This window comes from Suricata suricatta, chromosome 9 (assembly GCF_006229205.1).
Source record: "Suricata suricatta isolate VVHF042 chromosome 9, meerkat_22Aug2017_6uvM2_HiC, whole genome shotgun sequence".
Classification (NCBI taxonomy): domain Eukaryota; kingdom Metazoa; phylum Chordata; class Mammalia; order Carnivora; family Herpestidae; genus Suricata; species Suricata suricatta.
The window spans coordinates 102,412,401-102,435,974 of record NC_043708.1 but is presented as its reverse complement, the minus strand read 5'-3'; the positions used below and the strand labels follow the sequence as shown (position 1 = coordinate 102,435,974).

The 23,574-nt window shown below is 39.8% G+C and overlaps 1 protein-coding gene across 3 annotated transcripts; it reads left to right on the top strand.

Annotated features, from left to right (window-relative positions):
* Nucleotides 1-584: 584 nt before the first annotated feature.
* MTFMT (mitochondrial methionyl-tRNA formyltransferase) lies at nucleotides 585-23,335 on the top strand. 3 transcript variants are annotated; one of them, XM_029951841.1, is made up of 9 exons: nucleotides 589-851; nucleotides 2,571-2,780; nucleotides 5,496-5,618; nucleotides 7,376-7,478; nucleotides 8,579-8,654; nucleotides 12,853-12,944; nucleotides 19,472-19,550; nucleotides 20,374-20,456; nucleotides 22,861-23,335. In XM_029951841.1, exons 1-9 carry the CDS (start codon nucleotides 631-633, stop codon nucleotides 23,056-23,058), a joined length of 1,185 nt encoding a protein of 394 aa, XP_029807701.1. In that variant the 5' UTR covers nucleotides 589-630; the 3' UTR covers nucleotides 23,059-23,335. The 3 variants fall into 3 exon arrangements, with proteins under 3 accessions (XP_029807703.1, XP_029807701.1, XP_029807702.1); XM_029951843.1 differs by lacking the exon at nucleotides 20,374-20,456 and having other exon boundaries at nucleotides 585-851; nucleotides 22,861-22,947; XM_029951842.1 differs by lacking the exons at nucleotides 19,472-19,550; nucleotides 20,374-20,456.
* The last annotated feature ends 239 nt before the right edge of the window (nucleotides 23,336-23,574 follow it).

Genomic DNA, 23,574 nt, shown 5'->3' with positions numbered 1-23,574 from the left:
AAGAGTGGGGGTCTTCATTTCATTAGAATCTGAGCAAATAACTAAGCCTCAGTTTCCTCAGGTTCAAAATGGGGACATTGACTTGCCTAGTATATAGGATTGCGATGAAGACCAAATGGTTAGGATTATAGGCTTTGGAGCAACATGAACTAGCGGTCAGGACCTAAGGTAGGTAATTCTCTTAACTTCACTGAGCCTCGGATTCTCTTCAATAAAATGATAATATTTCCCTTATATGTCTGATATGAAGATTAACTGATAATATGGATATAAAATGCTTAGCCAAATCATGGCATACAATACTCAGTAAATATTATCATAATTACTTAACAAATGATATTTTAGTGTCTGAAAACACATGATTTGTTCCCGAAAGACTTCTTTTGGGAGCCTGGCAAAATCGTGCAAACAAAATCAACAAAAATCACGGGGAAGCTCGAGCTAGCAAATTTCTAGATGCGCTCCAATACAGGCGGGCCACGCCTCCAGCCGTACAGGCCCCGCCCCAGTCGCTAGCAGGCCCCGCCCCTCAGCCCTCCTCCCCGGCCCCGCCCCGCCCCTCCGGCCAAGCCTGCGCACACCCTCTCCCATTCCGTCGCGCCTGCGCAGAGTAGGCTGCCTTCGGAGACTATGAGGGTTCTGGTGAGGCGCTGCTGGGGGTGCAGGCCCGCAGGTGGAGGTCCCGATGCAAGGCCGAGCCCCCAGTGGCGAGTGCTGGCTGGGGTCTGCGCGTCCTCTGGCGGGGAAGACGGCCGGGACGTCCGGGTCCGCGAGAAACCGCCCTGGCGGGTGCTCTTCTTCGGCACGGACCAGTTTGCCCGCGAGGCGCTGCGGGCGCTGCACGCCGCCAGGTACCGGGGCCGGGGCTTGGGGGGCCCGGCTGCCGAAGGCGCTGCTGCCGAGCCACTGCCGCCCGCTCCGAGGACTTGGACTCCTCGTCAGGGATAGCAGCGGCGCCGGAAGGCTGGGCCCAGACCTTGACGTCTCCGGGAGCCCGGAAGGTGCACCGCTCCCGCCTGGTCCCTCCGGTCTGCACTCCGGCTCCGGGCACTGTCTGTCCGTTTCCGAGCGCTACCTGGCGCTCCACGGGGCCGAGCCCGCACTAGTCCCTCACCGTCCAGAGCCACCGCCCCCTTGCCCCATTTGTGTTTAAGGAAACCGGAGCCCGGAGAGGCTAAGCGATTGCCCAAGGTCATCAAATGAACTGGTCCAGTCCTGAAACGGGGTCTGACTTCAAAGTCCTCCCCTTCCCACTTTCTCCTTCTGCCTCCTGTTCATGTAATTTGTACCCTCCAATCCTTTGGGCTTCTTACCAGGCACAGGCATTCCCGTGTCTTACTTCCCTGCCCCCATCTATCTCCTCCTTGTATACAACGGGACCCGGTTTTCTGGGGCCAAAATGAGGAAAGAGCCTAAAGCCGAACTATTTCAACTGAATAAATTTATAAATCAGAACTCTTAGGTATACATTTAGTATTTCTAAAATTTAACAAATCTTATTTGCTGGGGGGAAAAAATGGAGATCCACCCTGTTCTGAAAGTTCATGGAATAAGGTGGTGGTTCTACCCAAATAAACGTCTCTGGCTTCTTTTTCAGCAACCTCCGTTTATTCCTCACAGCAGCCCACTTAGTGACTCCCCCGTCAATCCCCTTGTATCATATGCCTCCCCCCAGCTCTCTGCCCTGGCACCCTGAAACACTCCCCTCACACCTCACAAATGTCCCCTTGCACACCCTCTCTGATGTACTCTCCACGTGCTGCTTTCCCCAGATTGCCTCGGAATCGCACTGTGTGCCGACCCTTTTGCCGATGTTACACTTGGCAGCTCCATTATTGCTGTGCTTTGTCGCTATATATTCATTTCCTTATTACTTCTCAATACCTGATGCAGTACCTGCTAAATAAATTAACCCCATCCCAGGTACTGGAATACTATATAGCAGGTAAAAAGAAAGTAGTAGTGCTAAATATGCTGCTATGAAATGATGCCCGTGGGTGTATGCTCGTGTGCGCATGTGTGTGTGTAAAGTATTTATTGTTTGACTAACACATGGTTGTGGTACAAATTTCAAAAGGTTCAAAGGATATACAGTGTTAAGCCAGTTCCTTTTGCCTCTATCATTTCCCAGTTCCTCTCATCAGAGACAGCTACTGCTTTCAGTGTTTCATTTTAGAAATGTTTGACAGATATACTAGCCAGTGTATATTTAACCCACTTTTTAAAAAGACTCATATAATAGTATATATAGTATTAAGAGGAAAAAACCAAAATGCGGAACAATATATATAATATCCTAGTTGTGTAAAACGTCTGTACTGTATGTTTCTGTATGCACAGGAAATTTCTAGAACCAGGCTATCCAAACAGTAGCCACTAGCCACTTGTGGCTCTTTAAAAGTAATTAAAAGTAAATACAAAATAAAACCCCAATCTATCAGTTGTACTAGTTTTAATCACTTATCCTTAAATGTTTTGTGAATTTAACTATAAAAATACTGTGGAAGTATGGGAGGTAGTTTAGCTTTGAATCATTGTCTTAACGTTTTCTTCCAATCTTTCCACTGTAGGGAAAACAAAGAGGAAGAGTTAATTGAAAAATTGGAGGTGGTCACTGTGCCCTCCCCATCCCCAAAAGGACCGCCAGTGAAGCAATACGCTGTCCAATCTCAGCTTCCCGTGTACGAGTGGCCAGATGTGGGATCTGGAGACTATGACGTTGGAGTGGTAGCTTCATTCGGCCGACTTTTGAGTGAGGCTCTTATTCTTAAATTTCCCTAGTAAGTCTTTTTAAGGAAATAAAGTATAGAGGCCTTGGTCTTTACATATGGGCCTGGTGTCTAAAGTGCAATGACTTGAATTCTAATTCTGCTGTCGTTAGTACTTTCTCTTAAGGTAAAAAAAAAAAGTTGTGTTAGTGTCATGAACAGTTGAAATATATGATGCTCTAGGTCTCTGCGCTCTCGTTCACCCTCATTTAAATTCGTTGTATATGGGGGCTCCTGAGTGGTTCAGTGGGTTGAGCTTCTGACTTCAGCTGAGGTCATGATCTCACAGCTTGTGAGTTCGAGCCCCCCAGCGGGCTCTGCTCCTGTCAGTGCACAGCCTGGTTCCAATCCTCTCCCCTTCTCTGTGCCTCTCCCCTGCTTGCGTCCTCTCTCTCTCTCAAAAATAGATAAACATTAACAACAACAATAATAAAATAAATTCCATGAATATGCTGACAGCTCCCAAATTTGTGCCTCTAGTTCAGATTTCACCTTGAACTCCAGGCCCCTGATGCACACTACCTCCTCCACAGTTCTGCCTGGGTGTCTGATAGGCACCTTACACATAAGATGTCCTAAACTGCATTCCCGAACTTGTGCCTCAAACCTGCTTCTCCCCAGATCTTCATCTCCATAAATGGCAACTCCACCCTTTTAGTTATTGAGACTCAAAACCTTTCAGTCATTCTTACTGCTTATCTCACCCCACACATCCAGTCCATCGGAAAATCCTGTTGGCTCTGTCTTCGAATTCTATCTAGAATCTGACTGGCTCAACACTTCTACTGCTGCTGCTCTCACGGTCATTCTGCAGTAGCCCCCTAACTGGTGTCCTTTCCTGGTCTTGGCCTTCTCAGTCTTTTACCAAACCAGCGGCCAAGCAGGGGAGAGACAGAGGGAAAGAGAGAATCTTAAGTAGGTTCCACGTCTGTTGCCGAGCATGACCTGAGCCAAAATCAAGAGTCAAACAGTAACTGACTGAGCCACCCAGGTGCCCCAAAGTGATCCTTTTTTTTTCCTTTTATGTTTTTTATTTTTGAGAGACAGAGAGAGACAGCGTGAGCAAGGGAGGGTCAGAGAGAGAGGGAGACACAGAATCTGAAGCAGGCTCCAAGCTCTGAGCTAGCTGTCAGCACAGAGCCTGACGCGGGCTCAAACCCATGAACCGTGAGATCATGACCTGAGCCGAAGCTGGACGCTTAACCAACTGAGCCACCCAGGCGTCCCCCAAAGTGATACTTTTAAAGCAGAAGTTGGATCATGTCACTCTGCTCAAAATTCTCTGGTGTTTTCCCATCTCCGAAGAAGTCAAAGTCCTTACATGGGCTTATTTGGACCTACCTACTGGGTTTGGTCCCTTCCTGGCTGGCTTAGTGTTATTCAGAAGGTTCATTCTGCTCCAGCCACACTGGCCTCTCTGCTGTTCTTGAACTTGCCCAGCATTTACCTTCTTCAAGACCTCTCTGCTTATTGTTCCCTCTGCCTGGAATGTTTGCATGTCTTATTCCCTCACCTCTTCATGTCTTACTGGTAAAAGTTTCTGTGAATCCTATTAAAATTGTAGTCTGCCACCTAATACTCCTACCCCTTCTCTGCTTCATTTTTCCCATAGCCCTTAGAACCATCTGGCAAACTTTTTACACTTTTTTTTATTGCTTATCTCCCACCCTTGCACGTAAGCTCCCTGAGGGCAGAATTTTTTCTCCTTTGGTTCAACGTTGCTTATATCCCCAGCACTGAGAACCATGCCAGCACATGAACTCTGCTCAGTAAATATTTACTGGGTGAGTAAGACTGGTCTGAATAGAGCTTTGAATGTAAGACCCTCGTCTCATAGACCTACTCCCCCAAGTCCATCTTCCTGCAGTGGAGACATCATTAAACTAAGACAGCTTACTTAGTAAATGATGTAAATTGCTCAACTATGGGCGATAGGTGTGTTAGGATAACAAAAATAAATCATTGGGTGGGGGATTTAAGAAGCTTGTTGTAGGCATTCTGTATGCAAATTAAGTAAAACAAGGGTAATTATGTGACTAAACTATAAATATTCACATTGTCCATGACACGCACAGTAGGGTTTGAGAAGTTCTTCTCATACAGTATAAAAGGTATTTTTTGCTTTTATTTAAAAACTCCCAGGGGCACCTGGCTGGCTCGGTAGGTGGAGCATGTGATTCTTGATCTTGCGGTTGTGAGTTCAAGCCCCAAGTTGAGTGTAGAGATTTTTTAAAAAATAAAATCTTGAACAACTCCCAGACATCACAGACTATTAGGCAACATCTTTGGAACAGTGAGTTTGTTCTTGTTCTGTTTTTAATTGAGTTTCATTGGCCTCTTATGGTAAGAGAGTAAACAATCTCTGGCTCCCTTTACCGATTGTATAAGACTAGATTTTCTTAAAATTTATTTATTTTTGAGACAGAGAGAGCACATGAGCAGGGGAGGGGCAGAGAGAGAGGAGACACAGAATCCTGCACTGACAGTGCAGAGCCTGACTCAGGGCTCAAACTCATGAATTGTGAGAACATGACCAGAGCTGAAATCAAGAGTTGGGTGCTAAACCAGCTGAGGCCCCCAGGCACCCCAGGTATAAGACTAGAACTAACTTTGCTTTTCAAACTTTCTAGGTAAGTATAATGGTAAAAAGTAGCACATTTGTTTAGGTAGCAGGAACAAAATGGTAAAGCCCACTTGCACACTAATTTCTGCCTTTTTCTGACTCAGTGGCATATTGAATGTCCACCCCAGTTGCCTCCCGAGGTGGCGTGGCCCAGCGCCTATAATCCATACCGTGCTTCATGGAGACACAGTTACTGGAGTGACAATTATGCAAATCAGACCTAAAAGGTAGAAGACACTTCCTTTTCTCTAGACTTTATAATTTTGAATGTTGCTGTCAAGTCTGTTTGGAGGAGACGTGGAAGTGGATGAATGGATGGTGCTAATTCCTCTAACTCCAAAGTGCCTTCCCTTTTTGTCTTTTCCTGGTTTCTAACACAAACTGTATGTGGTTTTGTATTACGAAGTGTCTCTTTAAAGTCCTTGTGAATTGTTTGAGTTGTTAATTGAAATAAATTATATCATTAACAAGTGGATTTCTTTAAAACACATTGTGTAAATGAGAGGTGGAATTTTGTATATTAATTGTTATTAATCTCAGTTCTGTTGGCCTAGGTTTCTGTGGTCAAAAATTTTGGGGACCTGAAGTAAGACCATATCGTATGCCAATGTGTAATATAATTGTCTTAAACATTTAATTTTTTAAAAATCATAGTATGGTTTAAGAAACAGGATTATATTAAGTTGCTATCTGTTATCACCCAGTGTTCCCATAGAAAATAATTCACAGGTTCACAAGAACAACTGCATATCTGAGATTTGCTTTAACTAACTTCAGAAAAAGGGAGGGACAGATAAAACGAGTTGCAAAACTTTGATGATTCAAAATCTGGGTGATGTTATTTGGGGATTCAAGTGACTGTTCACTCTGGTTTTATGAATGTTTGTAATTTTTTATAGCAGGAATTTTATTAAAGTTCATAGAATAGAAATTAGACTGAAATTAGAATTGAAATTGAATTGAAACTAGAATTAACAACCACAAAGTGAAATATTTAAAATAAAGCATATTTCTAATAAAGTTGATAGCCAGTATTTACAGAGCTGGATGTAAAACAATGTAAGACTTTGGGAATGCAAATACACTTGTGTCTACTTTTAATTAATCACTTTTAGTTAGTAATTATAATGCAGGCAAAACTCTTGTCCTTTGACAAAGGAAATATAGGAAGGAATCATTATGATTTTACTTCCTTGGAGAATCAATATTTTTGCTCTATGCCTTCATTTTATAAATAGAAACTTTTAAAATACTATTTATTGGGGCGCCTGGGTGCCTCAGTTGGTTAAGCGTCCAGCTTTGGCTCAGGTCATGATCTCACAGTTCGTGGGTTCAAGCCCCACGTCAGGCTCTGTGCTGACAACTAGCTCAGAGCCTGGAGTCTGCTTTAGATTCTGTGTGTCTCTCTCTCTTTGACCCTCCCCTGCTCACACTGTCTCTCTCTGTCTCTCAAAAATAAATTTAAAAAAAAATTTTTTTAAAAGTTTAAAAATACTATTTATTACTAAAGGTGGAATTATTATTTTTAATGTTTTTTATTATTTATTTTTGAGAGAGAGACAGAATGTGAGCAGGGGAGGGGCAGAGAGAGCGGGAGACACATTACCCGAAGCAGGCTCCAGGCTCTGAGCTGTCAGCACAGAACCCGAAGCGGGGCTCAAACCCACAAACTGTGAGATTACGACCTGAACTGAAGATGGATGCTTAACAGACTGAGGAGCCCCAAGGTGGAATTATTTGTGACTACAATTAAATCCCTGATGTGCAGCTTCTTACTTTTTACCTTTTGGAAAAAACAGACTTAAAATCTAAGTACAGGTGAGATTTTGCTTCTTTTAGACTGACATATCTCTTTTGCTAACGACTAACCATCAGATTCACAGCCAGGGCTAAACTGTCCCTGTGGTGTGTAAACACTCATGTAGACAAACATATTGATTTTAAAAAACAGTAATGTTATCATTTGCTTTTGGTTTTTCGGTAGGTTTGACGTAGGCCCAATTCTCAAACAGGAAACGGTTCCTGTGCCACCTAAGAGCACCGCAAAGGAACTGGAGGCAGTGCTGTCAAGACTGGGTGCCAACATGGTACAGTTCTCCCGCATCCCACTGCTTCCTGCTCTTTCAGCAGGTCTCCTGTTTGTGTTGAACACTTGCATGATGTGAAATTTTCAGCTTTTTCTTTTTCTATCCCTGGCTTCCTAAAATTTAGGTTGACATTTCTCATGTAAGTCTTTGAGGAATTTACAGAGTAGGTGCTTAATAAAGGCTCTCAAAGAAATGTGGCCCAGCACACCATGTTTCAGTGAGGCCCTTAGTCTCACCCTCACTCTTACAAACTCACTGGCAGCCCCGTCAGACTGGCCGGCGGCCTTTCCCTCGGACCCTTCTGCGCCTGTGCGGCCGCCATCGCCTCCACGCACACTGGAGCCCTGTGGACCCCCTTGCTATACACGAGCTCTTCGGCTTTGTATAGCTTGAATCTGCATATAGTTGGTCTGAGTGAATACTTAATGACCAAGTTAATGATTTTCACATGAACTAATTAATTTTATGTAGAGGATAGTTTCCCGCCATCTAGATGGTGCTTTCTAATCTAGGCACTCGCCTCTCGGAAGTGTTTTTATAATAGTGGCTCTCATTTATCAAGCACTGGCTCATGTGCCAGGACTATTCTAGAAACTCTGTAGACATTTTGTTTTTTAATCTTCCCAAAAAACCTTTGAGGTAGCTGTGAGTGTCACTGGTTTTACAGATGATGATGTTGAAGGCCACACAAGTCAAATAACTTCTCTACAATGACACACTAGTAGGTGGTGGAATCGGAATTTGAACCCAGAACCGTGTGACTCCAGAGTACATTCTCCTTCGTTGAGACTCCTGCCTTCCCTCCCGCAGGGTGAGAGTGTGGATTCTGGAGCACACGCTGTCCTGAAACCAGAGTGTGCAGAGCCAGGCAAAGCTCAGCATTCTCTAAAAGCAAAACATTACCCCGTCCTCTGCAGAGAGCAGCATCCACACACAAACACCGTTGAGCAGACGTGTCATCACAGCTTAAGCCTTATTGCCCTGCCCTGCCACACAGCTCCTTTAAAACCCTTGGTAGTTCTCACAGTACTGAATTATAATGTATTTCTGTTTTTTTCTTCTCACCTTGAATATGTTACTCTCTCTCTTTTTTTTTTAAGCTTATTTCAGTTTTGAAAAATCTGCCTGAGAGTTTGAGCAATGGAAGACCGCAGCCAACTGAGGGAGTGACACATGGTGAGTGAGGGCTGCAGAGCCCCTTCCCTCCTCCGTAGGTTTTGTCTGTCACAATAGCACCCAAACGCTCTGACTTCTTCACTTGCACATTTCCCTTAATTTTGATTGAAGGTTTAGTGCCCACTTATATGTCCCTTTCCAAAGAATAGTTGGTATGGTCTCCCTTTCCCCACTTACCATGTAGCTTCCTGAAGGATAAAAGTTTTTCCCACTTCTTCATATTGAAAAGTACCAAACAGAGAGAAGTTAAAAGGTGGTGGAACCTGTTTCACCCAGCATCAACAATGATTCATGTTGACCATATTTTCTTTCTCCGTGTGGGTGCGTGTATTTAGTATATACTAAAAAATTTTTCTAATGTTTAGTTTTTTTGAGAGGGTGGAAGGGGCAGAGAAAGAGAGGGTGACACAGGATCTGAGGCAGGCTCCAGGCCCTGAGCTGTGAGCACACAGCCTGATACAGGGCTTGAACCCACAAACCGTGAGATCATGTCCTGAACCGAAGCCAGACGCTTAACCAACTGAGCCACCCAGGCGCCCTGTTTCAGTTTATTTTTAATTTTAAGGAGTCTTTTTATTTTTATTTATGATTTATTTCTTGAACATGTAAAACATTTACATGATTCAGAAGTCAAAACTGTTTAAAAGAATATACTCAGAGAAGTGTTGCCTCTCTCTGCTCCAGTCTTTGGATGTCAGATCAGTGAGCCATAATACCAGGTTGTATTGAGGCGAGTGAGGTTAAACTGGGTCATTTGGTTGAATCCAGTACAAAGATTTGTTTCTCTCTTTGCAGTTGGCAGGTAATCTGTGGGGCACCATGCCAATATTCTGTTAGTTCTAACAACCTTTCACATAATAATTTTGGCATGGGTTGATGCTTCTTCATTAAATTAATTATTTCATTAGGGGTTTCAGAATGGTGATTTTTCAATTCCTTTTACCTTTAATACTTGACATTATTCTGTAAAGAAGAGCTTTTCCTCCTTAATTGAAGGTGAATTTTAGTTCATCCAAAAGTGATTGGATCAATGCTTGATTCTTTCTCTACCAATTAAAAAAATTTTTTTCTTAATGCTTATTTATTTTTGAGAAAGAGAGAGACACAGAGCATGAGTGAGGGATGATCAGAGAGAGGGAGACACAGAATCAGAAGCAGGCTCCAGGCTTAGAGCAAATGGTCAGCACAGCCTAATGCAGGACCCAAACCCCTGAACTGAGAGATTGTGACCTGAGCTGAAGTCGGCCGCTTAACTGACTGAGCCACCCAGACACCCATCTACCAATTTTTTAGAGGAGGAAGTTGAAGCCATAATCACCTTCAATTATAGTAGCAAATTAGTTTAAAAAAAATTTTTTGGTTAACATTTCTTTATTATTGAGAAACAGAGAGAGACAGAGCATGAGCATGGGAGGGGCAGAGAGAGGGGGAGACATCGAATCTGAGGCAGGCTCCAGGCTCTGAACTGTCAGCACAGAGCCCGATGCAGAGCTTGAACCCACCAGCAGTAAGGTCATGACCTGAGCCAAAGTTGGATGCTCAACCAACTGAGCTACGCAGGTATTCCAGCAAATTCGTTTTTTAAATTATCATTTGACTCGTGGATTTTCATTTTTTGTGTTTTACAGTTAATTACATTTATAATTTTTTGTGCTGCTCAAGTCATCCCAAATTTGGCCAGTGGGAGTCCCTTAAAGTTGGGTCCTGTATCCTTTATTTTATTTTTATTAAAAAAATTTTAATGTTTATTTTTGAGAGAGAGAGAGAGGACAGGGTGCAAGCAGGGGAGGGACAGAGAGAGAGGGAGACACAGAATCCAATGCAGGCTCCAGGCTTTGAGCTGTCAGCACAGAGCCAGACACCAGGCTTGAACTCGCTAACTATGAGATCATGGCCTGAGCTGAAGTTGGATGCTTAACTGACTGAGCCACCCAGGTACCCCTAGATCTGTATCCTTTTGACAACGTCAACTAGTTTTTTAGTGCTTCCTTGCTTGCTTTTCTAAGATGTCCCAGGGTCACCTTGTGAATTCTCTGTCCCATGTTCGAATCAGCCATCTCTCCCTTGTTCATTTTAGTGGGGGGTGATATTTAGATCTGTCTGGTACAACTATGATTCTAGGCTAAGGTACCAGTAAACAAGGTGAGGCATTATATATACTTTTTGAATGTTTTATTTTTTAGAGAGAGAGAGAGGGAGAGAGAGAGAGAGAGGGAAGGAGGGAGGGAGGGAGGGGGAGGATCAGAGAGAAAGAGAGACACAGAATCTGGAATAGGCTCTAGGCTCTGAGCTGTCAGCACAGAGCCAGATGCAGGGCTCAAACTCTGAACAGCTAGATCATGACCTGAGCTGAAGTCAGACACTTAACTGAGCCACCCGGGGGCCCTGAGAGATTATACTTTTTAAATAATATTTGAGTTCATACTGTTACTGATTTAAATTTTAATTTCAAAGTTTTTCTTATATTTTCTTTTAAACTGAGTATCTTTTCAAAAATTAACACTGACCTATTTATTTAATTGCTAGGCATAAAATAGTTTCAAAATTACAACACCAGTATTACTACAGACAATGAAACTACTGAGTAATATTTCAGATTTCTCTGCAGTTTTGTCCATAAACTATACCCTGCTAAGAGTATGCAGAGTACCAGGTTTAAAACTTATTGAAGATTATTTTTTCCATGTGGTTTTGTTATCTAGTTTGATATATAGTTAAATTTATTTGCTTCAGTTTGTTTTCAATTTTCAGAGTTGCTTTTTTCCTCTTTATGATTAAATTTGATTTTTTGAATCATATAAAACATTAATATGATTAAAAATTTAAGCCACTTGAGAAATTATACTCAGAGGAGTTTCACTTCCATCCCTAGTTCCTCCTTCCGGTTTCCCTCCCTCTTTAAGTCACTAATTTTATGAGTTTCTGATTTAGTCTTCCAGTTGTTCCCTTTTATCAAAATAAGCAAAACCATGGTTTGTCTTTTTTTTAAGGATTTTTCTTTTTTTTTTTCCCCCACAAAAGGTGGCATAAAATGAATACTCTTGTACCTCTGGGTTTTTGGTTTTGGTTTTGTTTTAACTTAACAGTGTACCCTGGAAACCCTTTCCTATCAGCAAGAAGAGATTTTCCTTGTTCCTTCTTATGGCAGCATAGTTCTCACGTGTGTGGATAGATCATAACCTGTTCACCAGATCCCCTATTGATGGACACTTTGGTTGTTTCCAAACTTTTGCTATTTCAAGTAATGCCATTATAGATAACTTGGAGCGTATTTTACTTCCTAATCAAATAAATGAGAAGTTGCATGTTGGAGTAGTTTTAGTTTACATTACTTCTGTGAGTGAGGTTGAGGATCTTTTTATATGTTTAAGGACTAATTGCATTTCTTTTTTCCGGGAAAGGACATTATATATTTTGCCCATTTTTCTATCACATTTTTGGTTTGTTCTCTTCTTAGCTTTTAGGAGTACTTCGTATAACAGATTTAACCAAAAATTTTTAATGTTTATTTATTTTTGAGACAGACAGAGCACAAGCAGAGGAAGGGCAGAGAGAGCGGGAGACACAGAATCTGAAGCAGGCTCCAGGCTCTGAGTTGTCAGCACAGAGCCCGATGTGGGCCTTGAACTCAGGAACTGAGATCATGACCTGAGCCGAAGGCGGACTTTGATTAACCAACCGAGTCACCCAGACACCCCTATATAATAAATTTAAATAAATCTATATGATATAAAGTACTCCTAGATATATTAACGTTATAATATTACATAGATATATATAAATTAGCATATAATTTATATTTGTTATAAATCTAAAGTATTGTAATAAAAATTACAGATACTTTTAGTTTGTCATATCTTTTGATTTATGACCTTTTTGTCTTAGAAAAGGTTATTTTTATTAAAAGCTTATTTTTATGTAGTCATATTTATCATTCTTTAATTGCTTCTGGATTTGAGTCGTCGTTAGAAGGGCTTTTTCTACTCCCAGGTTATAAAGATTTTTACCCATTTTTCTTCTGGTATTTGTACAATTGATTTGTTTATTTTTACTTTATATTATGGAAAATTTCAAACTATTCAAAAGTTGAGAAAATTATATAAGTAAGTTCTCTTGTATCTATGATTCAGCATCAGTAGTTATCAATTCATGGCCATTGAACCTGATATTTATTCTTGATATTGGCTTTATCTTGTAGCCCCTAAGATTTCTGCTGGTACCAGCTGTATAAATTGGGAGGAACAAACTTCAGAGCAAATATTCAGACTATATCGTGCCATTGGAAATATAGTAAGTTGGAAGTCAGATTGCAGTTTTACTTAATTGTGTGTGTGTGTGTGTGTGTGTGTGTGTGTGTGTGTGCACGTGCACTGTAAATATTTTTTATTTAGGGATAAGTCTCAAACCAAAGAATCCTGAAATTCATTTTATTTTTGAAACTTTTTTTAAATTTTGGTAAAATATACATAACATAAATTTACCATTTCAACAATCTCTTTAAAAGTGTATAAATCAGGGGTGCCTGGGTGGCTCAGTCGGTTAAGCCTCCGGCTTCAGCTCAGGTCAGATCTCATGTTTGTGGGTTCGAGCCCCGCGTCAGGCTCTGTGCTAACAGCTAGCTCAGAGCCTGGAGCCTGCTTCCAGTTCTGTGTCTCCTTCTCTCTCTGCCCCTCCCCCTCTCATGCTCTGTCTCTCTCTATATTAAAAAATAAATAAAAACATTAAAAAAATTTTTAAAAAATAAAAAAGTGTATAAGTCAGTAGCATTAAGTACATTCATATCATTGTATAAACTATTGCCACTGTCAGTCTCCAGAACTTTTTCATCATCCCACACTGAAACTCGGTACCCACTGAACACTGGTTCCACCACCTCCCCTTCCCACAGTCTCTGGTAACCACTGTCCTATTTTCTGTCTCAGAATTTGCTTATTCTAGGTATCTCATATAAATGGAATCCTACAATATTTGTCCTTTTGTGTCTAACTTATTTCACTTAGCATAATGTCTTCAGGGTTCATCCATGTGGTAGCATGTATCAGAATGTTATTCCTTTAAGTTTTAATATGGGCCTTAGAGTTACAAAGCACTTTTGAATATATATATATATTGCAGTTTCCCATAACCAAAGTTTATTACCAGTTTCATGGATGAAGGAAATCTAAATCTTCTCACTCCTAATCCCATGCTTTTTCTAGTATGTCTTTCTGCCTGTAGCCAATTTTTTACAACTGAATTCTTCAATCCTTAATTTCTACAGACGGTATACAAAATGGAGTTATAACTTTAAATTACTTATTACATAATTCTTTATTTATACATGTAGTATTTATTAAGTACTTATTAAAATACCTGGGGTGCCAAGCTACCTCAATTAGTGGAGCATGTGATTCTCATTCTCGAGGCTGTAAGTTCAAGCCCCACATTGAGGGTGTAGAGATTACTTAAAATCTTTCTTAAAAAATAAAAATAAATATTTATTAAACACCTGAGTTAAAATTTCAGTTTTTTTTTAATTTACTATTTCCAACCCCCCCCCTTCATTTTAATAGCCTCTTGTGTTGTTTGAAATCTTGGCCTACTGAGTATGGAATTTTTAATAGACTATTATTAATGTTGGTTAAAAAGGAGAGCTGTCACTGAGTAGCTCTAGAATGCAAGTTCTTCAGTGAGAATCACAACCTCACGTTGTGGGTATTATGTGATTTTAAGTTGATGAAATTGAGGCTTGAAGTAGAGAATGGATGGTTATTGAATGCTGCACAAGGTCACATTTTTAGTGAGAGTCCGGTTAGGAACCATGTCTGTCTCTCTGTAAACTTTGTACTTTCCCCACTGCAGCAGAATGGCTTAGGGAAAGGACATGGACTTCAGAGCCAGACAGAGCTGAGTTCCATCTTGTCTCTGCCACTTCCTAGCTTGGTAGACTTGGGAAAGTTACTTAACCTCTGAGGTTAATTTGCCCATTGAAAATTAGGGCTGATATTATATAAAGCATCTAGTATATTTTCTGGCAAAGAATAGGAACTCATTAAATGTTATCTGCTATTAGTCACCTATTTGTGCACTCATTAAAATATTTTTTGAAAGCCTATTATGTGTCAGGCATTGTTCTAGGTACTAGAGATACAGATGGTGTGAGAAGATGGAAACAAATAAGCAAATAAATAAGAAAAATATCAGATGGTGTGATAAATTCTTTGATGAAAATTAAAACAAGATAATGTGATAGATTAACAGGAGGTTATTTTAGATTAGATAGATGGGGAAGGCATTGCTGAACTGACATTTAAGTTTTGGTCTGAAAGACAATAAGGAGCCAGTCATGCCAAGATCAGGAAAAGAGCATTCCAGGCAGAGGGAGCAGCTAGTACAAAACCTGAGGTAGGCTAAACAAGATAAAGACCTCACAAGAAAAGAAAACCACATGAATACGGTGACTTTACAAAAATAGACTTCACATGAAAATAGGCTTCACAAGAATAAAGAGTTTACAAGAAAAGAAAACCACCTTATGAATATAGCAGCAAAAATCCTTAGCAGAATTACCAAACTAAATCCAACAACTTATAAAAAAAGGATTATATTCCACGACCAAATGGGATTTATCTGAGGAATGCAAGGTTGAATCATCACACAAAAATCAACTCATTAATACACCATATTAATAGAATGAAGGACATATCATTTCTCAATAGAGGCAGGAAAGCATTTGACAAAATCCAACACCGTTTCAGGATAAAAATGTTCAACAAACTAAGAACAGAAGGGAACTTCCCCAACCTGACAAAAACACACAGCTAACATACCTAATGGTGAAAGCCTGAAAGATTTCCCTCTAAGATCAGGAATGAAACAAAAATGTCCACTCTCACCATTTCTATTCAGTGTTGTACTGGAGGTTCTAACGAAGGCTATCAGACAAGAAAAAAGAAAACAATACAGAATCAGACTGGAAAGGGATAACTAAAGCTCTATGTACAGATGACATGATGTTATATATGGAGAATCACAAAGAATCCAAAAGAAACTTTCAGAGCTAAAAAGCAGTAAAGAAGACCTAAGTAAATGGAGAGACCTTGTTGTTCATGGATTGGAAGCCTTAATATTGTTAAGATGGCACTGCTGCCCCAACTGATCCACAGTTTCAACACAGTTCCTATAAAAATCCCAGTTGACATCTTTGCAGAAATTGACATGCTTATCCTAAAATCATATGGGACCCCAAGAGACCCAGAATAGCCAAAAAATCTTGAACAAGAGGGACAAAGTTAAAGAACTCGCCTTTTCTAATTTCAGAAGTTTCTACAAAGCTACAGTTATGAAGACAGTGGAGTGCTAACATAAGAATAGACCTATTTCTCAATGGCATAGGATTGAGAGCCCAGAGATAAACCTTCACATTTATGGTTATTCTATTTTGATAAGGGTGCCACCATAATTTCATGGGAAAAGTCTTTTTTTTTAATTTTTAAAGTTTATTTATTTTGAGATAGAAAGTGTGAGTAGGGGAGGGGCAGAGAGAGAGAGAGGAAGAGAGCCAAGCAGGCTCTCTGCTGTCAGTGCAGAGCCTGATGCAGCTCAAAGTTGAGATCATGACCTGAGGTTAAGAGTCAGACACTTAATCAACTTATCCACCCAAGCATCCTGGGAAAGAATAGTCTTTTTAACACATGGTACTCAGACAACTGGACATCCACATTCAAAAGAAATGAATTTGGATTCCTACCTCACACTATGTGTAAAAATGAACTCCAAATGGATCAGAGACCTAAATATAAGAGCTGAAATGATAAGACTCTTGGGAGAAAACCTAGGCGGAAATCTTCATGATCTTGAATTAGGCAATGGTTCTTAGATATCTTGCCTAAAGCTTAAGTAACCAAACTAAAAATAGAGAAATTAGACTTTAAAATTAAAACCTATTGCGGCTTCAAAGAGCACTATCAAGGGGCGCCTGGGTGGCTCAGTTGGTTGAGCGTCTGGCTTTGGCTCAGGTCATGATCTCACGGTTTGTGGGTTCAAGCCCCATGTTGGGCTCTGTGCTGACAGCTCAGAGCCTGGAGTCTGTATTCAGATTCTGTATCTCCCTGTGTCTCTCTCTGCCCCTCCCCTGCTCATGCTGTCTCTGTCTCTGTCTCTCTCAAAAATAAATAAAACATTAAAAAATTTTTTAAAAGCACTATCAAGAAAATGAAAAGACAGCTTATAGAGTGGAAGAAAATATTTGCAAATCACATATCTGATAATGGTCTAATACCCAGAACATCTTACAACTTGACAACAAAAAGACAAACATTGTGATTAGAAAAAGGGCCAAGCATCTGAAAAGATATTGCTTCCAAGAAGATCTATAAATGCCTACTGAAACATGAAAAGATGATCATTTTCATTAGTTGCTATAAAAATGAAATCCAAACTGTACTGAGATTCCACTTCATACCCACTAGGATTGCTATAATTAAAAAAACACACACACAATAACAAGTATTGACATGGATAGGGAGAAATTGGGAACCCTCATACATTGTTGGTAGGAATGTAAATGGGTGCAGCTGCACCATATTTGACAGTTCCTTAAAAAATTAAACACAGTTACATTTCTGTATAATGATCCTTATCTTCTGTAATTCACGTTTCCTTACAACTGAGAACAAACTTGTGGTATAACAGAACGAGTACCTAGGAGCCAGGAGGTGAAATTTGATTCTTAGAGCTGCCATTTATTAACCAAGAGCAAAACTCAAATATTTCCTGGGTTTCTGCTTTTTTACCTCTACAATGGGGTTAATAACCATGTCCACAACTGCCAAGATCAAAGGAGATAAATCTTGTGAATTAAATCCATGCAAACATGTGATTTTGATAGTAATGATGGTGGATACTGAAATTACTATATTCTAACCATCCCTTTGCCTTCTGCAGTGCTGTGATGATAAGGTGAAGATGACCTTTGCCCTCTTCAAGAGGAAGAATATATTCTGAACCAGAACTATATTCCCAGCATGTTTATAACTCTCAGTAAACATAAACCTTTTTTGTTAGCATGCTTTAGAAGTATTTTGAGTTCTTTGAAATAAAAAAGTTACACACATGAAAGTTATTTCATAACTCTTACTGGAAGTGAGTGAAAGAAAAATAAGTCAGCAAATTTGAGGATATTGTACCGGAGCGCCTGGGTGGCTCAGTCAGTTAGGTTTCTGACTGTTGATCTCAGCTTAGATATCGATCTCAGAGTCATGAGTCCAAGCCCCAAATTTGGCTCCACTCTAGGCATGAAGCCTACTTTAAAAAAAAAAAAATTTAGAAAAAGAAGAGGATATTGTATTAAGACATGTCACATTGAAGATCATGAATGCCTACCTATCAATCAGATGTATTTATTTCTTTGATGCAGTGTTCAAATCTTTGCAACAATCTAATTCTTCTGAAAACTAAATGTCCTCTTTAGGGGACGTCATAAAAAAGAGCATCAAGCTGAGGATGAGAAAACACAGATTCCGGTCCTTGGCTCTACTAACTGTCTAAACTTGGGGAAACAGCTGCATTTCTCTGGGCCTCACTTTCCTCATCTATGAAATGGAGTATTGAACTGCAGTCTGAAAATCAATTTGTTTACTTCAGAAATTTGAGAGAACTTATGTCCTGGTATCTGTTAATTTTTATGAGCCTAAAATCAAAATGTGACAAAAGTGGCATTTCACATTGTGGGGAAGGGTGAGATGGATTGTCCAGTAAACAGGGTTGGGACAGCTGAACTGGTTAGCCGTTAAGGAAGAAGCCCTCAAAGCCGCCTTTCAAAGTCAACATAGAATGTAGATGGATCAAACATTTAATGTAACAGAGTAAAGCCACAAAGAACTGGGGGGAAAAAGCACAGTTGGGTAATTTTATACCATTAGCAGTCTTAAAGTGTGGATAGCCCTTTGAAGTTTGACATGAACCACTGGAGTCATGAGAGAAAAGACTAGCTAATATTACTACATAAAGCTAAAAAACTTAGAGAAAAAAAATCACTGTACCCAAGATTAAAAGTCCACACCCTGGCACTACTATTAATAGTAGTAAGAAAATGAAAATAATTTAAATGTTCCCCATAAAGGTTTTGGTTGCGTAAATTATAATTGAATTTATATAATTATAATTTTAAAATGGAATATTGTACAGCAGATAAAGAGTGACATGGACATGCATGCACCAATGAAAGTTGCCCATGCTTATTGTTAAGCAAAAAAAGTCCCTTGTAAGACAGAACGTTCTAGAGTTTTATAATATTTGTAGGAAAAAACTACAAAGATGTACACATCAAATTGTTAACAGTGGTTACTTCTAGGGATGGGAGTACAAAATACTAAATTTTTTAACGTAATTATTGTAATGCATCTTTTATTATAACGAGCATAAATCTTACACTAGAAATGTTAATAAAGATATAAACATTGATTTTTTTTTAAGTTCATTTATTGACTTTGAGAAAGAGAGCAAGCTGGGAAGGGACAGAGAGGGAGAGAGAATCCGAAGCAGGCTCTACACTGCCGGCATGGAGATTGTGACCTGAGCTGAAATCCAGAGTTGGACACTTAACCACTGAGCCACCCAGGCGCCCCTAAACATTGATTTTTAAAAGAGTGTTTAAGATCTTAAAATCTTAGAGACTGATGTGGAGGGACACAGCTGTGTTCTGTTTTGTAAGGTTTAGAGACTTAGCTCCCAATTCCTCTGTAATTGGGAGAGAAGTCAGACCAAATTAATACAAAATAGTAGGTGAAAAGGGTTTGGGGGTTGAGTTATCATTCTTTCTTTAATTTTATTTGCAGATTCCGTTGCAGACACTCTGGATGGATAATACCGTTAAACTTCTGGAACTGGTAGAAGTTAATAGTTCAGTCCTCACTGGTACTAACTTTTGAATAGCTGATGTGGAAAATGTTTTTACTATAGTCTATTTGAAAATGTGTCTTTTACCACAGGTCACAATTACTAAAAATAAGGGTTCTTTTAGTTTGTGTCAGTTCAGTAATGACTATGCTTTATATTCATTTACTGTCTTACTCTCTGCAGTGTCCATTCACAAGTTTTTTTCATTCAGTCGTGATAAGAATGTGGCAAAGCAGTATTACTATCCTACTTTAAGCTCTGATTCCTTATACCAGGGTTTTCAGGGAGTGTGAGATGACTTGGTCAGTTTCATTCTGGTGAATATCATAATGAAAATCTTAGTGAGAATCCTAGGCCAGGGTAAAGCATTTTATGACACAGTCTGTTCGTTCTGAAGCCCATCAGTGCCCTCCGAATGTAGTGGACGGAAGGAGTGTGAGTCACAGAGGGAACTGGCCCAGTTCAGGAGGAGTCAGAATTCCCCAGGAATCTGAGAATTGGGACTTGTTTGGTCATGGATGGAAGGGCCAGCTTAGATCCTAAGCTTCTTATATACCTTTCCACTGGGAGCTAGTTATTTCCCCCAAATGGTCAAAACTTCTAAATTCAGCATTTTTAGTTGATCTCTGGGAGACTAGATAAAGGACTCAAGTTCCTTTGTATATTGAAAGCTTCCCTTTGAGTTTGAGATACACCAGCATTATGGCTCCATCGTAAGTGTGGGTTACAAAGTCAGGGCATCTCTAGTATTCGTGTTGCCTCGTAGGATGTTTTTTTGATTTTTCAGAAGCGCCGTAAGGTTACATTATTTATTCTAATATCCTTCCCCCCCATTTTTTAGATCCAAAATTAACAGGACAACCTGTTATTCCAGGATCAGTAATATATCACAAACAGTCACAAATACTGCTGGTTTGTTGCAAGGTACATTTTCCTTTAGTTTTAAATTGTACTTGTTTTACTGAGTTGAATCATTTTTAGTTAAAATTTCATTCAGCTGTTTATCCATCAGATTGAGCATTGGCTCAATCTGGACAGTTTAATTTTTCTTAAGAAATAGTAGATTCTGTAGTATAATATTTTTTTAATTTTTCTTATGTCTTTATTTTTTGAGAGAGAGAGAGACAGAATGTGGGTGGGGGAGGGGCAGAGAGAGAGGAAGACACAGACTCTGAGGCAGGTTCTAGGCTCTGGGCTGTCAGCACAGAGCCCAATGCAGGGCTCAAACCCACGGACTGTGAGATCATGACCTGAGCTGAAGTTGCACGCTTAACTGACTGAGCCACCCAGGCGCCCCTAGTATAATATTTTTAAAGTGATGTTTTACCAAAGCATTATCACTCAAAGAAGATTCAGTGACCTTAGTGCTTTCTTAAAATAAATTTGTATATTCTCACTAATCCAATTTAATTAACAAGTTCTTGTTAATAACTAACAAGTCTTGGGGCACCTGGGTGGATCAGTTGTTAAGTGACCAACTCTTGATTTCGGCTCAGGTCATGATCTCACAGCTCATGAGTTTGAGCCCCACATTGGGCTCCGCACTGATGACACAGAGCCTGCTTGGGATCCTCTCTCTGTCCCTCCTCTGTTCTCTTTCTCTCTCAAAGTAAATAAATAAATAAACTTAAAAAAAAGAAAGAAAAGAACAAATCTTGTTTAACTAGTAAGTCATCTTGCTAATATGATTATCACAAAAGATAGACATATGTAGCTAAACTACCACAGTGCCCATATCCTACTTGCTTTTAGTGTTCAACAGTTGTTAAAGAGGAGACTTCTTAACTATTTAAAATGACTTTAGGGGCACCTGGGTGGCTCAGTCATTTGAGCGTCCAACTTTGGCTCAGGTCATGATATCACTGTTGGGGAGTTTGAGCCCTGAGTCGGGCTCTGTCCAGACAGCTTACATCTCAGAGCCTGGAGCCTGCCTTGGATTCTGTGTCTCCCTCCCTCTCTCTCTCTCTCTGCCCCTCCCCTGTTCACACTCTCTTTCTCTCTAAAAAATAAATAAACATTAAAACATAGAACAAAATAAAATGACGTTAGAACCATTATTGTTTAATGACAGTGGCCTGAGAACTGTTGCACATTTCTTCCGTTTCCTGGTATTTTCCTTCATATGGTGTTTATGTGCAATGTTTCATGCTCAAGGGGCTGTGTTTAAAATGTGTCATAAGGGCTCAGTTGGTTAAGTGTCCAACTCTTGGTTTCGGTTCAGGTCATATCTCATGGTTTGTGAGTTCAAGACCCACATCGGACTCTGCACTGACAGCACAGAACCTGCTTGGGATTCTCTCTCACCCTCTCTGCCCTCCCCGACTTGTGCTCTCTCTCACTCTCTCTCAAAATAAACATACATACATACATATATAACTTATGAGTAAATGAAAGAATGGTGGAATGATCTGACCTACACAGACTGTAGATACAGAGTTCCCACATCAGCCTCTCTTCATCTTTCTTCAACTTATTCTCAAACAATAAAGGGGGCATATGTTTGCTGTCCTGTCTGGGTCTTTATACATCTGTATTGCAAATCTGCAGTTTGCTCTCATAGAAGGTGGGGTTGTCTGAACGTGTGAGTTTGAGTCCCACCAGTTATGTCACATTGGACAACTCACTCACCTACTCTGGACATCAGTTTTCTCTTCTAAAATCAGTTTTCTCTGGGGATGATATTGGATCTGCCTACTTTTAGAGCAATTCTGTTTTTGATGACTAGTCATAAGAAGATACATGGACATACACTAAAGACTATAAAGTACCATGCAAATATAACATACTTTTTTTTAACATTTATTTATTTTTGAGAGACAGAGAGAGATCATGAGCAGGGGAGGAGCAGAAGAGAGGGACACACAGAATCAGAAGCAGGCTCCAGGCTCTGAGCATAGAGCCCAATGCAGGGCTTAAACCCATGAACTGTGAGATCATGACCTGAGCTAAGGTCAGACGCTCAACCAACTGAGCCACCCAGGCGCCCCTGTAATATACTTCTTTATTCTACCTCCTTTATATTTAAATAAGTTTAATTTATACAGGTCTATACACTGTATATATATATATATATACACACATACAGGTCTATACAGTGATTCTTTGACTCTGAGTTTATTACTGAGTGTGTGTGTATATATATATATATATATACTCAGTAATAAACTCAGAGTCAAAGAATCATGTATGTTACTTAGTAAAGTACTGTCTGCAACTAGGCATTTGGTAAGATTTGTAGGTTTGTCTGTTCTCATGATAAAAGTTCTATAAACTAAAATTTACCATGAATTTTGCCACCACTGTCTAGTCACTGCCTTTTGCTCTTTAGGATGGCTGGATTGGTGTTCGATCAGTGATGCTCAAGAAAACACTAACAGCTACTGATTTCTACAATGGATACCTGCACCCCTGGTACCAGAAAGATTCCCAAGCCCAACCAAACCAGTGCAGATTCCAGACTCTCAGACTGCCCGCAAAGAAGAAGCAGGAAAACAAAATTGTTGCTATGCAACAGTGCATTAAGTAGTTAGGAAGTAGATGGACAAGAATCTACTACATATTTGTAATTTGTCAAAAGCCTTCCAGGGAATTACGTTGACTTTCAAAGAAGATGATACTCTTGGACGGAAGAAGATTATTGTCAAAATATGAATTACCTCACTTCCCATTTTTTGTTTAATAGTAATTAAAGACTGCTTTTTGAATAACCAAAAAGAGCTTTAAATAAAATTTAATTAAAATTTTTATTTATAATGTGAAACTCAAGGAGATTTTTATCTTTCCATAAAAGCAAATGCAACTAACGAGTGTGTGTGTGTGTGTGTGCGCGCCCCCATTGATTATGCCATCATTTCGATTTAATCTAAAATGTATTTAATCTGCATTTCTGATTTCAACAAGCAGTAAAGTCAGCTCTTAAAAATTTATGTACCTTCTAGTTCTTACAACGTAGTAAACATACATAATATTTAATCATCTCTGTCACATGGTAGTATAAATTCATATTTTACATCTCGGTTTTCTTAAAGTAGGAATATGCTAA

Excerpts from the sequence above, each read along its gene's own strand:
- MTFMT (XM_029951841.1), top strand. The coding sequence starts at position 631 with ATGAGGGTTCTGGTGAGGCGCTGCTGGGGGTGCAGGCCCGCAGGTGGA. Across the intron at positions 2,781-5,495 it reads CTTATTCTTAAATTTCCCTA|TGGCATATTGAATGTCCACC; the intron begins GTAAGTCTTTTT and ends TTTCTGACTCAG. Across the intron at positions 19,551-20,373 it reads TAATAGTTCAGTCCTCACTG|ATCCAAAATTAACAGGACAA; the intron begins GTACTAACTTTT and ends CCCATTTTTTAG.